The 17599-nt window shown below is 42.3% G+C and overlaps 1 protein-coding gene across 2 annotated transcripts in view; it reads right to left on the bottom strand.

The window, feature by feature from the left end:
* Positions 1-17599, bottom strand: part of ME3 (malic enzyme 3) — a 51901-nt gene that overhangs the window by 20949 nt on the left and 13353 nt on the right. For both annotated transcript variants that reach the window (XM_027884469.1, XM_027884470.1), the window contains exons 3-5: positions 11594-11669; positions 8077-8238; positions 5388-5491 (exon numbers count right to left, since the gene is read on the bottom strand). In XM_027884469.1, the coding sequence (XP_027740270.1) occupies positions 5388-5491; positions 8077-8238; positions 11594-11669 (342 nt within the window). The remainder of the gene's footprint in view (positions 1-5387; positions 5492-8076; positions 8239-11593; positions 11670-17599) is intronic.

Raw genomic sequence — 17599 nt, 5'->3', positions numbered from 1 at the left:
CAGAGACTGCTACATCAATAAAAGCGACCCTTGATGCACAGAGATATCAGGAAATCCCAGAACCTTACATTAATGGAAGCTAGGAGATATGCCAAGGACTGCTGTTCTTAGTCACATGGCAGGGCATCTCCTACGAGCTACTGTTAGAGGGAGGATAAGGGGCAAGATCAAGTCAAGATTGATTACAAAGTTCTTGGAAAAAAAAGATCTTGAAAAATTGTGGCCAACTTTTATTGTATTCTTTACAACAGAAAAAACTCCCAAACAACTATTTTGTACATCGTATCTCATGACTTCCAAGCACTAAGACCAGCACTAATGGCTGGTATGGACGTTCTTGCACTTGTATGCAAAATGATGTCATCCTGCTTGCAGTGGGCCTGAGGAAGGACTGCAGCTGGAGGTACAAGGCTTCTTAGGATCAGAGTATACGCAGAAGATGCAACCAGAAGAGTGCTGACCCTCAGATGTAGCCTCGAGCTACCCTCTGACAGACAAGAAGGAATGGAGTCTCACCACCTGCCTTCTGCACAGAGTTTCTCCAGCTGCATCCTTCTGAAACTACTTTGCTAAATCTGGCTTAGGTGGAAAAGCACAGACAGAAAGCCTGGAGCAAAGGCCTTTGTGACACCTCTAACTGCGTTACCCCAAAGAATTTGAATACGAGGTAATAAAAGTCCATTACAACAGTGATTGCAGCACATCTGGAGCTCAACCATTCCTCAGTAGCAGAAAATCAAGCTAATGAAACCTAAATATTCTTTGACTTAAAATATCATCCAGTGACTAAAAGCAGATTACAGATGCTGGTTGATGAGCTTATCTCACATCAAGGCAGGATAATGGACAGCTGGGGTGGCTCTTCCCATTATCATCACTTCTCTCTCATGAATGGTGACAGAGTCCCTCTGGCCACGGTAACTGGGGTAGATGAGCAAGGAGAATATCCACCCTGTATTCCCATAAGGGCTGGAGTTGGTCTATACCACTAGCCCTGACAGATAGTGTGCAGGTCTCCTAACAGATGCAGATGCTGAGGAGTGACTTAGGGTGTTAGCAGTATACACAAGGGCTTTGTTGAGGCCATTGGAGCCTAGAAACTTAAGTCTAGTCTTTCAGGATCAATTAACAAAGTTAACCATAGCATGTGAAGAAATGCACCTGTACTGGTGACTTTGTTTCTAGGAAGTGGTGGTGAGTTTGTGATCCATGACCCTGGAGAACTGCTGAAACAGAAGTGGCTTCTTTTCAAGCAGGTTCTGCTTGGTGGAGAGCACATGAGACCTGACTTGGTATGTTAGTGGGTGAAAGTACTGGGAATGGATTAGACAAAGAGAAATCAGGTATAAAACAAGCACAACAAGAAATAAACTCAGCAGAGCTACCTTCTTTTCCCATTTTGAGAAACTGAGTACTTGATGTCCTGATGCCTTCTGTGCTCTGCCTTATGGCACTGGCTGGTAGAAAGCTTCTGTATCCCTGGTCAGTATGCTAATAAGCAATGATGGGAAAAGAAACGGGAGTGAGGTTAATGAGGCTTCTGTGACAAAATTTGCTGGTGTGGGGAACTGCATCTCGTACAGTCTCAGGCAGCATGCTCCGTATCTGCCATCAAGTGACAGAGGCTGGAGTTCCAAATAGAGGTTGGAGCTCTGGGATAGGCCATCCGTCAACATGTCTGGCCCCTTGGAGCCACCAAGTTGTATTGTCACTGTATGATGAAAGCTAGAGAAGGAGTGAATGGAATAGGACAGATATGGAACTGGTCTCTGGTTTCCATACCACTTTAGGAAAAGAGGAGAAGGAGGGAAAACATTTCCAGAGGTAGTTTGCTTTGAAAGAGAGACTAAGGATTAATTCATATTGCTACTGTAGATGCTGGGCTGAAGTCCTTCAGAGCCCAGAGAACACACCTCAGCACAACACATCTCTCATGGTGTTTTGATTTCAACATTAATTTGCTCATATAGTAAAGAAGCAAAAATTTTCTGGTTTGATTACTATCCTTGGACAACTCAGGAGAGTACTTACTTCAGCCTGCAAAAATGCACCAGTTTAAGAGTAAGAGTGAATTGTCCTTTGCCACGGTAACTGAGGGCAAACTGAAGCAGTGCATTTTTCCATGGGAAACACATTACCCATTCTGAGAAAAGAGCAATTTTTCAGGCTGCTTCATACAGATATAGGTAGGTCTAATGGGCCAAATTTTGCATTTAGTTGCCTTAGCAGAGTGGATAGCTTGGAGCTCTTCTTAAAGAGCTCAATCATTTCACATGTTTTAGGTAAAAGAATAATGAATGGAGGTTTAGGCAGCAAGAAAACAGAAGTTTATCCAGCTGTTTTGGAAAGGGCTTTTCTTTCTAAAATTGCCCAGAAATCACCCTTTATTTCAAAATACCGGAAGTGCTAACTCTGAAACCTCTGATGCGCTCCTCATTTCATTGCTAGGTGGCTATTAAGAGACCAGGAGCCCTTTCTACTGACTGTATAGGTCTCCAGCAATAGAAATTTGACATCTGTTTGATATTACTATTCCATCAGAAAATTAAAGCTTCATTCCCCTGGCTTATTTTGTGGGCTCTGACACATTCCACTTCAGTGACAAATGTCTCTTGAGCCAGCAGTGCTTTGACAGGGTGGGAGGTACTCCTGCAGAGGAACTGACAAATGGTTTCCATGAGAAGTTGAAGTACCCTCAGGAAGTACACAGAATTTCTGTATGAACATCAAAGTGAAAAGGAAACCCCCTAATTGCATGGGATTTGTGGCAACCCAAAAAGTTCCTCCTCAGATAAGTGAATTTGCATGTGACATTACAGACTTACACAAGAGATCACAGCAGCTCAAATTCACAGTTCTCCTCATAAGTGGAAGCAGCATGTTCTTGACCTTCTGAACAATTTCTGCTTCTTTTTGTAACAGAAGCGAGAGCTCCTACTGGGTTGAATCCAGTCATTCCAATGGAAATTTGAGACCAAATGAACCTGTTTTATATGACTTTGCCAAACCCAGGCTGATAGCAGGATTATTCACCATCCCAGACCTCACAGAGGATCTCACTCCAACAGTGCTTTTAAATATGCTGGTGGTCAGGATGATACTATAGGGTAATGGTTTCTTTCGCTCAAGGATCTCCAAATACTTTACAGATGTGAAACGAGAAGTGCAAAGCAGAATTTCCCAGCCCCACTTTGTTGAGAACTTTGGTGGGGGCTTTCTGTGTTCAAGCAATTCATCCTGGCTAGGGGAAACAGAAAAGCTGTGACAGAGGCCCCAGGAACTTGATTCCCAGTACTTGGATGAAAGCATTTGACATGACATCACCTCCTCACAAGATAAGAGTTCATTGTTTCATGGTCTTCTCTCTTCAGTGTAGAGATTAGCTCATGTAAACTAAACACAGGAAAATAACATCCAATCCTTCCTCTCCAAGCATAAGCACAGAAAAGGCAAATTGTCTTTCTGGCTCTTTCACTGACATCACAGGAATAGTGGGTGCAATCAGCTTTGCATTGAAAACCACGAGCATAAATCTCAGAGCCAAATTTATGATGGCTGAGACCATCATCTGTGTTCTCATTCTATTGTTCCTTTTCTATCATCAACACCTACACTGCAACACCCTTGTGGTCTTCAGGCCAGAAGGAAGTGGGATAGTTTCCTTGAAGGATTAATTAGTGACTACAATCAAAATAAACAGAAAACCCACAAATCAACCCTGATGACTCTTAAATCTTTTCTACTTGCAGAGTCTCTTGTGATTTACTAGTTGTGTTTTCTAGGCCCTTAGAAATTTTTCCCACTAGATAACCCACAAGCGTCTAAAGTAAGACTACACTGTAATCAAATGGCATTTCAGTCAAGCCTTTTTATCAGAAATCAAGAAGAACAAACCAGAGCACACACAAGGAATTCTCCTCTCTGCAGTCATCTGTAGGTATTTTTAATCCAACAGGCAAGGCGACGCTGTTGTGTTCATATTCACAAATATAGGGGCTATTAGCAAGTATCTTTACACAGTAAGTGGGCAATCACAGCTGGGCAGGTTGATGCACTGGCCAACTATCACACAGCACATGTCTACACCATGCTGCTGAACAGCAGGGGAGAGGCTCCTGCCTAACAGCAGCACTGGATGTGCACAGGGTGCAGCATTACACTGCACAGATGCTCAAACTCTCCATGACACACTCACCCTCCTCAAAACTTGGTTTGTCAGTTGTGACAGTGGTCTTCTGCATTTCTGCCCCTTTTTCCTACAACCCTCCACCCACAGCCAGCTCGGCAGCCAGACTGTGTGTAAAGATGTGCTTCTCAGTGGATGGTGGGTAGGTGCTGTTATCAGACACTGGTCGCGATGATTCCTACCTCTAAGCAGACATGCTGAACTGCGTGCTGATGACACATGTACCACCCACTCCCTTCCATTTGTGCAGGAACACACACACTCCAGCAGCCAGCTGGAGACACAGACAGAAGGAAGATCAAACATAGCTCCTTCAGCTGTGAAGAAAAGCCCATAGGACATAGACAGGCAGCAGCCTGGTAATCAGGCACAGACTGCAGCTCTCTGCTGCTCCTTATCAGTATCATCTGCTGCTTTAGGGAAGGAAAAAAAAAGCTGCTTAAGGGCTTGGAGCTTTCCAAATATTAATCTTTTTTCCTTAGCAGTTGTCCCCAATTTCTTTCTTATGCTAACCTCTCCATATAGTCATGGAGATTTTAATACATTTTCTTTTATTTTTCAGAGAGAGGTGCACATAGGGGGCTGAGGCGGTGGTACTGCTCTTCCCAAATTAAACTCCATGGTCCATCAGAGATGCTCTATCCCAGTTAATAGGTAAGAATGAAAATATGCAGTTGGTCTGTCCCACCACTAAAAGGCCTTCTCACTCCATAGACTTAAATGCCAGCATGGAAGTTCCTATTTTAGACAAAGCAATAGACAGGCAGTCTGCAAACTCCCCACTGTGTGAAGGAACACACCATTTCCATTTAGATGATTTCCTTCACAATGCTGAGACTTAGAAACTTCCTTTATAAAATGTAAACAACCCGAAGTTTAGGCTCTGACTATGCTGAATGAGGCTCATAAATGCATGATGGAGGCCAGATACAGCCCACAGGACATATGTTTGACACCTCTGGCCTATAGGGACAGGAAATGGTTATAAATAGTCAGTCCCATTTCAGTTCTCTGAAGACAAATATTTTTGAGACGGAGTGCTCAAGCACAAAGAGTCATTTGCAGACCACCCAGGAGACTTGCATTGAAATGACCTTCCTCTGCTTGGATGATCAATTAAACTAATGTTTATTTCACGAGTTGCAACATTTGCTCTTAAATGGAAGCAGCCCAGAGGAGCCATGTATATAACCCCACTTACTTGTCGGTAACTGCCTGCATAAACTCATCAATCAGTTCGTCGTACTGTTTCCCACGAACCCTCTTGTGTTTCAGTCCAATATAGAGTGGATCACTCAGGAGAGCCTAGGACACAAAGCAATTCTGTTGACATCTTCTCTTCCACGGATGGATGGAGATTTATGTCCCAGCCTACCAAAAATGTTTGTCTGATGTGGTCATATTAATTTTACTTACTATGCAGTGAAGGCCAGCTCACACCTCTCTTCCCAAGCAGAAACTGTTTCCATAGGAAGCTACGGATTATCTTTTCATGTAAATAAAGTCAGAAGGATATAACACTTCTTGACTGCCGTAGGAAATGCATCCCCAGAACAGCTCTACCAAATGCTCTCTGTCATTTAGGCCTTTAAAGTGACAGACCAGAGTTGAATCAATGATCAACTACCAAAATGTTCCCAAGAGCTGCACCTACCTAGCACTCAGTTATCTGGTAGGTGTCAAGGAAAGGTATTTTCATACAAGAGATAAATTTACATTTTGGCTCCTAATAGGATCATAAAAACAGGCCATTCCTCCAACGAATCCAGCACGTATTGAATCAGAACCCATAAGCCACCTAAAAAGGACTGGGCCAGCATGGAAATAGCATATGTTGGGGGAAAATTATAGGACAAACAGTGGCAGGAGACAGGTGGACCAACATTTCTGTGAGTCACTGCAAAGCAACTCTACTTCCCATCCAATTTCAGGAACTGAATCATCCACATGAGACGGTCATGAGCCATCTCAAACCTATTGTCCTGCAGCCACATGGCTGTAAGTATTGGCAGGTACGCTAATATCAGATCTGTTTTTACAGCCACAGCTGTTTTCCCTTAGAAGGAAAGATGAAAAGAGGTTTCCTTTTAAGTTTGATACATTAGCTCTTCAGGGCAACAGAACAGAAGGGAAACCCACTTGCATTCCTTCACTGATTGCTCCTACATTATCATGTGCTCTGGGACGTGTTCATGGAGTACAAAATTCTCCTACAGACAAAATTCCCCCACAGACAAGCTGAGAAATTACAAGCTCAGAAAAAAGAGTGATTTGCTGAAAGCATATACAATGTATTATGGACCGTCAGAAAAACAAACTGATGTTAAAAATATAACTGCTGTACTTACTGCGTTCTACCTGAGGTTCCTGTGCTAGCAACATGGTCACCTCTGGGTCACCAGATATTAATAGGCAGAGATGAACAGGATAAATGTCTATAAGAGGTGTCATATATAGGCACTGATATAGGAGTTTATTTGTGGGGCAGGATGGGCTAGGATGTGCTTAGGGTTCAGTTAATCTGGGTTTATGCACACAAAAAAGCCATTAAATAAATAAACAAATTATTTATATTGTGAGGAAATCTTTTGTTCGTATTGTTGGAAAAAAAGCAGCTTCTATACCTTAATCTCAGATGCAGAAATTACCTCAAAGAGAAGTTCCTGGACACATAAGTTACATCTGATCTTGGGCAGGACAAAAGTTCCCAACACTGACTCTGTGAGTCCCTTTTTCTGATGCCATCTGAACCTTGGAGAGGTCTAAAAATCATTTGGATTTTAGTGTCGTGTGGATGTTGAGATAGAAATAGATGGTCATGCATGATCAGAAGCTTCCCTTGGGAAGGGAAGCACTGTCACCCAGCTCCCTGTGGGGGGAAACTCCAGCTGTGGGGGACTCAGAGCATGCCAGCACTGGTGGTGTGCAGACCAGCATGGAAGAGAAGGAAGAGATGGGGGACCTGAAGTCTAGTACAATGCTCTACTGGTGGGAGACTCCAAAAAGTGAGAGACTGAGACTTAATTCCTGCTTTAGCCTCAGAGGGTCCAAGATCAGATTTCCCCCTTTTCAAGAAAGACCATGGATCAGGCTGAGATGAGGACAACCTATATTCCATAAGTGTATGACAGACCACTATGCTAAAGGGGTAACATCAGGAAGGAATTAAAGCTCTTGTATTCCAGATTTGTTACTCCTCTCAAGAAACCTGTGTTTGGTTTACTTAGGGTCATGTGAGGCACAAGTAAATTCTACAAAAATGGACAAACCAGGCCATCACAAATAGCTATAGGATATTAATTTTAAAAAAGACATCCTCACAGATGTCCATTCTGGCATTGCTAAAATGCTTTGGCCTTTCTGAGCCAGAGTCATAAGGCAATAATCTGCTAACAGATGGAGTCTTCTTGCTTGGTTATAATGTGCAGTAACATGTGCAATCTGACAAACAAGTGAAATTAATCACTCCCAAACCACTCACCAGGGATTCTCCATTTCTGGAATAAAGTCACCTCTACATGAATATCTGCCTGTTTACTCACCATTACCAGAGGAAGAATAAATCTGGGATTTCCTGTACAAAGCCCATCAATTCACCTTGCCATGCTGAAAGATGGAGCTGACCCTTCAGCTCCAACTGGTAACACACTGAGCCTTCTCACTGGGGGACCTTGAGTCTATTTAGTGTTTATTTCAGCTCCTCCTAAAAGTAAAAGTTTCTCACGCCTTAATCAGGAATTAGACCTTCCCACTTCCCTGCCGTGCTGGTCTAGCCATTGTCTCATCATGGATGTCTCTGGCTTTACCTCAACATTTAAGGAATGGACTCAATTAAGGATTAATATCAATTCTTTCTCAGCCCATGTCAGATTTATGAAAAACTGTCTTACCTCGTTGTCTGTGCCAACATCAAGCAGGACTGGGAGACACTGTTGTGGGTGAACTCCACCACAAGCTGTGTACAAGGCAAGTTTCCCGACTGGGATACCCATACCATAACTTCCTAGATCTCCTAAACCAAGAATCCTCTCTCCATCTGTCACCACGATAGCCTAGGAGGATCAAAAAAGACTTGTTAAATAGAGTTGCCAAGGCTCTAGAAGCAAAACCAGCTCCACTGTTTTCACACTAATGCCACTTGCAAATGCATTGCGTGGTGGTTACGTGCTCCTTCTACATGACACATGTTAATTAGTTGTTAGGGACAGGGAGCTGTTCATTTCTGGGGGTAGAGAAAATGTGGTTGACAGCTGCTCACAGTGTGAGAGAGCAGCAGCTCTGCTTGCCAGCACTTCAACTTGCTTCTAGCAGAGCCCAACCGGCATGGCTTTTTGTGCATCCTCAGTTGCGTAACAAGAAGTATCACGAAAGAGATCTGGCCTTGATTTTTTCATCTCTTTTTCTAGGAGAAAAAAGTGTTTGTGCTTATGAACCGCATCTGTGGAAGAAACAGGCTCATGTCTTCACACAGTTGTAGAGTAGCTGTGGAGTAGTCAACATCAGATAAACAAAACAGAACTCATTGTGACGGAGTCCCTTTGCCTCTGCTCTCCCTGACTGTGAGACACATAGACACGGGCAGCACCAGGGGCTGCAGAGGAGCTCCCACACTATGTATTTGGCATTAGGTCTTTTTTCCCCACCCAGCTGGTAGTTAACAACTGCCATTTAACTTTCTGTGCAACTGATTTTATGCATTTCAGTAATACTGTATGGTGCTATGTGATATGTAATTTTAGGTTTTTCTTGTTATCATATAGTTTCTTTGTGATAAGAAGGGATACAGAAGTCTGCTTAATGTTGCCCAAATTAGAAGCCTAAAATTGAGCTGTTCAACCCACACTGTACACTGAGACATGAGGAGGCAAATGACCAAGACAATCTGACTAAAATTCCCAATTTTTAAGTTCACTGCTCCATTTGCTGGTTTTGTCCCAGAGTCAGGAACCCTTTGGGGTCGTTCTGAAATCCAATAAGTATAGGAATATACTGGGAGTCCAGTCCCCCTGTGGAAGAAAAGCTGTAAATACAATAATGAACTTCAACTTTCAGCACTGTCCTAACAGCTCAGGTAACAGACTGCTCACATCAAATGGTTTATCAGACTGAGGGGGACTCAAGTGCACAACTTAGGTTGGATTTCAAAGGAGGAGACTGCAAAGAAGTTCTTTATTTGCTGACCTGCAAAGTTAAGACTAAATTTCAACTTGGGTCATACACATATGTGCTTTAGTGAGAAATATGAGAATTGGAGATTAGAAACTATGTCAATAGATGTACTTCCTTGGGGAGTTGGGCAGGTAATAGAGATGCTTTGGTTCACTGCTGTGATGGAGGAGCATTTTGTTGTTTAGGAATGGAATAAACCTCTTGCTGTACTTTCTGATTTCAGGAAGAATCGCACTTGTCTATTTTAGCGTCCTTTCTTATTCAACATAAACTGTACACACATCCCACCCCTTTTGGAACATTTTTCTATTTTCTTTCCCTTCTGAGTCAATGTGAAGTGTTAGCAATGAGAAGGTCTCTTTTGGGGTGGGCTCCATCTGGTTTTGGGTGTGCACTCACTTTACCACACCCAGAGGATGCAATTGGGACTGAAAGACAGTAATGGGAATCGGAAGCAGCAAGCACAGCTACAGGTTTATCCTGAAATTATATGGAGTTACTATTCAAACTATGAAGAGAATATTAAAAAAAAAAATTAAGTTTTAATGAATCAAAGCATTTCTCTGGAGCACCAATCCCCATGGTAGGATTCATTCACTATCCTGGAAGACACATAAACCACTCACATTCCTACGTAAGGATGTCCAGAAATGGCTGCTTCTTGCTTGCTCTGCTTCTGGCACTATGATTCTTCTGGGGCAGTCCAGATCTGACAGGAGGGGTGAAGGCAGGGCTCATTAGAGCTTGGCTAGGCTTTGCTATTCTAAGCAGAGCACCAGCACCCTTCCAGCCTTTCCAGGCAAGAAGATCCAGGCCTGTGGCCCAGATTCCTCTCTTCTACAGTGAATACTGTTGCCATGAAACTTTAATGAGCCAGATTGCAAAATGTGGGTAGCATCTCCAGATATTTCTACACAGTCTTCAATGGAACTTACAGGTGGTGGTGTTCAGCTTTTTCAAAAAAAAAAAAAAAAACGAGTCCCTCCAGGGACTTAGGTGCAGTGCAGGTGCCTCCCTACTTAGCTCAAAATTTCGAGTGTTCCAGTGCCTACCAGTTCAGGCATGGACAAGTGTGTGCACAAAGATACAGGGAACCCTGTGGTCCATAACAGCAATACTGATAAAATTAGTTGCCTCTGTAGTCTGGCCAATCTGGAAAGTAGACAGTCTGAATCTCTTTCATGCATCACTACCCTTCCTATGGTCTATTTTTGGTGTCAGAGAAGGCTCTTTCAACAACAGTCTCTAATCTTTCTATGCCAGTTTCCCCATCTGCAAAAACACGTCTATTAGCCATAATGAGTTCTGCTCACAGTCCTGAGTTGGAAACAAATGGAAATACTGAGATCTTTGGACAGAGCAAGGACAAAATACCTAATTTGCATCAGTTCTCCATGGTTCCAAAGACAAAGTTATACGAATGTGATCACTTTTTCTGAAAACGTTAAATTTCTTTTTTTTTTTTTCCCTTTAGAAGTGGAAAATGCTTGCAAGATCTTTTTCAGCTGCCAAACTTTTCTTTCTGAAAGAAGCAGATGACTGATAGGGGACCAAAGCTCTGTCAATAGCCAGGGAAATTCCCAGGCACATGTACTTTCAGACTGATAGAAAAAGGTTAGGTGACTGGCAAGACGTGCTTAAAGTGTTGACTTTATTTCATGCCAGGGACTTGCCCAGCCCTGAGCTCTAGTGAAAAACACTTCACAAGAATACATTTTGGGTGGGGTGTCAGTAATATTTTCAGCTGCTGGATATCAAATATGATTTGCAGAGTTGCCAGTGTTGTTGATGCTGTATGACTCACTGGATTTGGGAAGGAGTCCTACAAGCATTGGTTACAGAGATATCTTAAAGAGCTTTGGTACATCTGACAAGTTACAAGTTAGCCACACAATTCTTCAACACATGCATCTAATTTTTTCACTAGGAGCCCTATTCTGTACAAATTTATTACCATGCCCTTTTTTTTTGGTTTTTTTTTGACCAAGATACTGCTACCTTTGAAAAAGTTGTTCTTGACTGCATATACACATTACAAAAGTCTCTGAAGTCCCAACTGGACTAGAAACTGAAGCTCAACTGAAGTCCAGCCTGAGAATTCTCTGAGGAAGGGAGTAATTCTTTGCTCGTCCTTTTAAATAGCCAATTCTGAAAATGATGCCAAGCAGTTACATTAAAAGCCCCATTTTGCATCCAACTCCCTGTAATTTCCCAGTCTGCAGAAGGAATGACACATACCTTAATATTTTCTTCAGGCCAAGAGTTTAGCATTGTTGCAATATGGCCTTTGTCATGGATGGTGATAAATAATCCCCTAAGAAAGAAAAAAAAAAGAAAAAAGAAAAATAAGTCTTGTAATAAAATTAATAACTTCAAGATAAAATAAAGCAGGTCAATTTGAAAATGCAGGGAAATGAGCTGCTGAGCACAAAACCAGGCAACTCTCTGCATTTAACCCTTGTGAAACATCTTTGCTTTGGGAGCAAACTCTGCCTTAGTGCTGAAGGGTCTTCTAGTTAAACCAGTTCTGATGAGCACGGGGGAGAATGCTGGTTTTGCCATATGCGCTGTTACATGTTCTTTCCTGAGGAGCTTATAGCTGGCCATTCAAACAGTGAAAGCATGGTCCTTCTCACACAGTGGGTATAGCTACTGCAGAGCTAGAGATTTTGGGTCCCCTCTCTAGCCAACAGAACTCCAATTGGATCCGACTGGATCAACACTTGCCATGGTATTTGCTAAGATGAAGCCAAACCTGCTGTTGCAACACTGTTTCTGTTTTTTTCATTAATATCCAACCCCAGTTTTTGATATTGACCAAATGAAAACCATGAAAAATTAGGAGAAGTGAAGCAGAAAATTAAATGTTTGGATGCCACTTCAGTATGAAGTGTTTACACGGACAACAGCGTACCTGATTGCACTAAGGTCAACCCAGAGGTCTCTAAGGTTTAATCAAAAATGCCTTCTTTTTAATAAAATTAGGAACTGAAAGAGATCATTCTTGAAACAGGTTTGAGACTTGTGGTTTACTTTTTTGCCTCTCTGCTGTTGTTACCAAAAATAGCAACCTTAGCAGGGATTCTTCCAATACCCAGGACAGCATTATATACTTTAACTGATCTCTGATATGTTGGTTCATTTTGTGTGTGTGTGTGTTTGTTATTTTTTTTTATAAAGTTCCTTTTAGGCTGTTCTAACTCCAAAAGAACCAATCTCCTCCATACCTGTCTCAGGAAAAATTCCTTACACTGCTCACAATGTTGTCTAATCAGCATAGATCAAGGGCTCTAACTTGAGGACTCCCCTTGGCAGGAGGAGACACCCATTTTTCTTGCCTTGTTATCTACCCACAAGAGCAGGAGCTGTGCCAGTGACTAGTAACAGTTGGAACGACACAGAGATGCATTTTTGCTGCTTACATCTGTCAACTATTGCTCAGCCACAGAAAGTTCATATGTGGTCACAATTTGGAGATCTAATGTGAAATATTAGGTAAAGGAAACTTGAAAACAACCTCCGTTGTAAATCCGTAAGAGTGATGAATAATCAAACATAATTGGGCTACTCACTCTGGCAAGTGCTTATCTCACATGACTCTTCTAGGGGGCAGATATCTTCCCACAGTCAACTGAGGAATTCCTAATGAAAATGCCCTTTAGTTCCAGAGGAAGAAAAATAAAAGTGCTGACTTCAACACTGATCAAGTCACAATCACACAGATCAGAAAGGCAAAAAAGGGAAAGTAATGGTTCATTTATTCAGCGTATTTCTTTAACACTGTGCCAGTAACCAATGAACTAATCACATACACATGGCCTGTCTCAAAGGCAGTATTCACAGATGTCAATCTTCATAAAAAGGGAGTACTGTACTGCTGCCATCTACGTTTAGAAAGTAGTTATTAACTAGGAATGAAAAGTATAAATTAGAAACAATATTGCAGGTAATTCAAGTTGTGATATACTTTTAAAAAGAATGGTATTGTTTTAAGGTAATATTTTTTATAAATAATAAAGACACTTATTACCTAAGTGTCTAGCCATGTGCCCCATATATTCACATCTCTTCAGTGCTTAAGGGAGTCCACCAGCTCTTTAACCTTTGAAAGACATCCTGTGCTCATAGCAGAAGCCGAACCCAATTGTCCACCCGCTGCTGGTCCTGTGGCTCAGTGGAACGGAGAGCTGTTTCATACAAAGTGGAGAGGGCAGATATCCATGGCCCCCTGACTCTGACCTTGTAGGAGGAGGGCAGTGGGCTGCTCTCCAATCCATGCTCCAGATATGCCAGTAGAGTTCAGCCTGGGTCTTCCAAAATCTGATGACTGCTCTGACTACACTCCTGGGGACTGGGACCCTCATACCTGTCATTGGATTGGCTTGGCTAAGATAGCCGGGTTGGTGACTGAAAGTCAAGCATGGATAGACACCCCACTCAGAATTTGCGTTCCCTTCCTTAATATTATGTATTCCACGTTAATTGCTCCTTACTTTCCTTCAGGTAAAATCAGATGGCTTAATTTGGATTAACAATTAACACCCTAATGGCACTACCAGCTTCTTCAGGAGCAGAAATGGTGAACCATCTGGGGAAAGTGACCTCTCACTGACACAACTGCATCAGGAAGTGGGCAGGTATCTAAGCAAGCCTCTTATTTCACTAATGCTGAATCCAAGAGCCAAGGGCCCAGTTTCAATAAAACACAAAAGTTTCCAATGCCTTTAGACATCCAGCTGAAGCACATTCCTGAACCTGGCTGAGGCTCTGCGGACTCCTATTAGGTGTTCAAGCATTCAGAAGTCCATCCTGGTAGTGTTGAGCTGGAAGTCCCTTTGCAGAATGAGTATGCAGTGACCAACTCTGACAAGCAGCTGAGCGATTTTTTCAGTGTTTTTAAGATGCAAAGGGAAGCAGATACAGACTTTAGAGTCACGTGTCACAGGTATGTCCTCCTTTTGTATGATCCCCAGCAGAGTGGTGCTTCCTGCTGACAACAACTGTTACCCACAGAGATGAGCTGGCCAACTTGTCAAAATAACATGCCTCAAATTGGCAGAGGGTTAATCTTTCCTAAAATCCCTTCTGCAAGGCAGGCAGAAGGAACAGACAAGCTCCACAAACATAACTCAGCAAAAGCTTTGCTGATGACTGAACAGGGAAGAGTAGCAGCCAGGTTTCTCTCAAGGATACACAGATTCTTTATTATGAGGGTGGTGAGGCACTGGAACAAGTTTCCCATCCCTGATGCCCCATCCCTGCAGGTGTTCAAGGCCAGGCTGGATGGCCTTGAGCAAGTTCGTCTAGTAGAAGGTGTTCCTGCCCATGGCAGGGGGTTTGGACTAAATGTTCCTTAACATCCTTTCCAACCAAAACGATTCTATGATTCTCTGATTACAGGAGAAGTAAAAGGAGCAAAAGCTTATTTGTGACTTTGAGAACAGCAAGGTAAAGCTCTGAACACTAGGAGAAACAGGTTGGTCTATGTGGACCAGCAGTAAATAAGAAACATCCAAGTCGCAACAAAATGAATTAACTTGATTTTTCTGCAGAAAAGATGCAGCCTAAGCATTCTGAAAGAGGAATGAAACCTCAGCAACAGATTCTGCCTTTATCATCTTGCGTTTTTCATCTCTCTTGGGATTGAAGTTGATAAATTGCTTCAAAGAAACAAAAAGAAATTAAACAGTTTTTCTTTAGTCTCCTCGGGACTCAATAACAAGGATTCAATTAAAATAAAATGCTAAAAATAAAAGTAATTTTGATCAAGTCATGTAACACGGCCACTGTGTGGGGTAGAGACACAACCTGTTTTTCCACACCAGAAAACTCACCTGTGCCCAGGAACCTGCCATTCTACATGGGTTCAGTCATGCATGGGGACAAAACTACAAGAAATAGAGCTTAGTAAAAATTAACTGCCCAAGTAAGCCAGAATATAGACACTGTATCACTATTTCTGGTTAAATAATAACCTCCAGAGAGCTGTTAGCTTTGTGGGGGTGATTAACTGTGGGGAGTGCTTCAATCTGTATTCATTAGGGTTTCAGAGCTGCAGTCTCATATTCAGTCCATCAACATCACAGGTTTCACTACATCTGTTAAGGTGGAGGTCAGACTAGATTTTATTGTGCCACTGAGCACGTCAGTAAGTGTCCAAGAAACTTCCAGGAGAGTTATAGCTTTTTAATTTGTCACTGAGGCAGTATTTCTGTGTGGATGTCAGGAAGTCCAGTCAAGCAGCCCGAACTGCCCTGTGGGATCCATCAGACTGCAGGGCATTGCAAAATCCATCGAAGGGCTTGAGTATGTTCACGCACACTGTACAAGACCTTTTCTCATCCCTAAGCCAGGGACATCATAGTTTCTTTTCTGCTATTGCCCTGACTGTCTTCATGGAAGTACTTTAGGAATACTAAAGCTACACAATGTACTACGTGAGCCATGGGAAGAATCCTGCTCTGGTCCTTAGTACTGATTAGATCTTGGCCATCCTGATGGGCTTCTGAAAGTCTCAAAATGAAGACAACCCCTTAACTGCAAGGCTCATTTTATAAAGAGTTTGGAGACAAGGAAAACACAGCACATTTGATGCCCAGAGGAAGTGGTGCTAGATACTGGTGATACCTTTTTAGAATAACATTTGTATTTTTTATAAGGACATGTAGTGATAGGACAAGGGATAATGGCTTCAAACTGACAGAGTGCAGGTTTAGATTAGATATTAGAAAGAAATGCGTTACTGGGAGGGCAGTGAGGCACTGGAACAGTTTGCCCAGAGAGTCTGGGGACTCCCCATTCCTGGAAGTGTTCATGGCCAGGTTGGATGGGGCTTTGAGCAACCTGATCTAGTGAAGGGTTTCCTCGTCTATGGTAGGAGGGTTGGAACTGGATGATCTTTAAGGTCCCTTCCAACTCAAACCATTCCATTATTCTATGATTCTTTCAGACATTTGGGAAGAAATTAATTTTAACATCTCAGATACTAGGAAACAGAATTATTCTTTAATTCTTTCATTCCATAAGCAGTTACTTCTTTAAAAAGGCTAAGTAGTGTGCACCAGATATTCCTGGTTAGCAATGCTGACCTGTGAGCTAACTCCCATTAGAAAAACCAGTGGAGCCAGCAGCGCTATCTCTAAAGCACTGTTGTTTATTTAGAGGGAATGTTCATTTCCCAAAGCACAGAGGGGAGTGAAAAACATTATGCAACTTCTTTCCTCACAGATCCAAATCTCTCCTCCCTTCTCTCCTACCCAAAAGTCTCCCTCCCTCTCCTAATAGCTTTTCCTTGGAAATTACCAGTGCTCCAGTGGCTGTGTTTGCAACCCTCTTGCCTCACTTTTCTAGTCCACTGCGGCCTCTGATATGAAATCAAATAGAAATTCAATGCAAACAAATGCAATCAATGCCTTTGCATCCTAAGATGACAGGAGTAGAAAAACACAATCCTCCCAACTCAACTACTGCAGCTTCATCCTTCTTCTCATTGCTTGCTCCTCCAAAAGGACTTTTCCCTGGAGAAAGAGATACTTCCTCAGTAAGAAGGAATGCCTTTGGAGCATTATTCAATATTTACTCACACCGCAATGGCCAGGCTTGCTCAGGGATTGGCATATAGCACGATGAACACAAATAAACCTCAACTGCGAATTCCATGTGCTTTTTGCACAGTGATCAGTCCATTGTTTATTGCATTTCAAAAAAGAGGTGTCTTCTTCAATGGGCTATCAGGCTTTGCCTTATGTAATTACATGTTCCTGAGAAGAGGAACTGATGAAGGGAAGCAGATTAAAATAGTAGCTAAGGTCCCTAATTCTCCAGATACTTACACACTGCTTCTCCTTCAGCCATCACATAGTCCTTCCAAGGAATCTGGCTCTCTGTGTGTGTGCTGCTGTACCAGTGTGCAGTGAACTGCAAGACTAGACCATGAATATGGCAACAAAACTCAGGCTTTGTTTCATTTCCTTTATTTTCTTTGCACTTTTTAACTTCTAGTCGGGTGCTATGAGGGAAATTTGCTCCATAAGTGAGGAGATGATAAAAACTATCAGGTGAGTTAGCATTTAAGGAAGTGCACATATTCCCAATACTTTTATCAGGCAAGCAGGCATCATGAGTCAGTGTTTTCATCTGGATAGGAATGGCTCATTCTCAGAACGAAAATGTTCAGGACAAAGGTTAAGCGTCTCCACTTGCAACCTGAAGGTGATGAAATTCTGTCCACATAAAAGTCCTTGA

This window comes from Empidonax traillii, unplaced genomic scaffold, assembly GCF_003031625.1.
Source record: "Empidonax traillii isolate 1590-97213 ecotype Southwest subspecies unplaced genomic scaffold, ASM303162v1 scaffold146:size911690, whole genome shotgun sequence".
Taxonomy (NCBI): Eukaryota; Metazoa; Chordata; class Aves; order Passeriformes; family Tyrannidae; genus Empidonax; species Empidonax traillii.
Note: the sequence above shows the minus strand (reverse complement) of the source record. Positions and strands in the feature narration are given on the sequence as shown.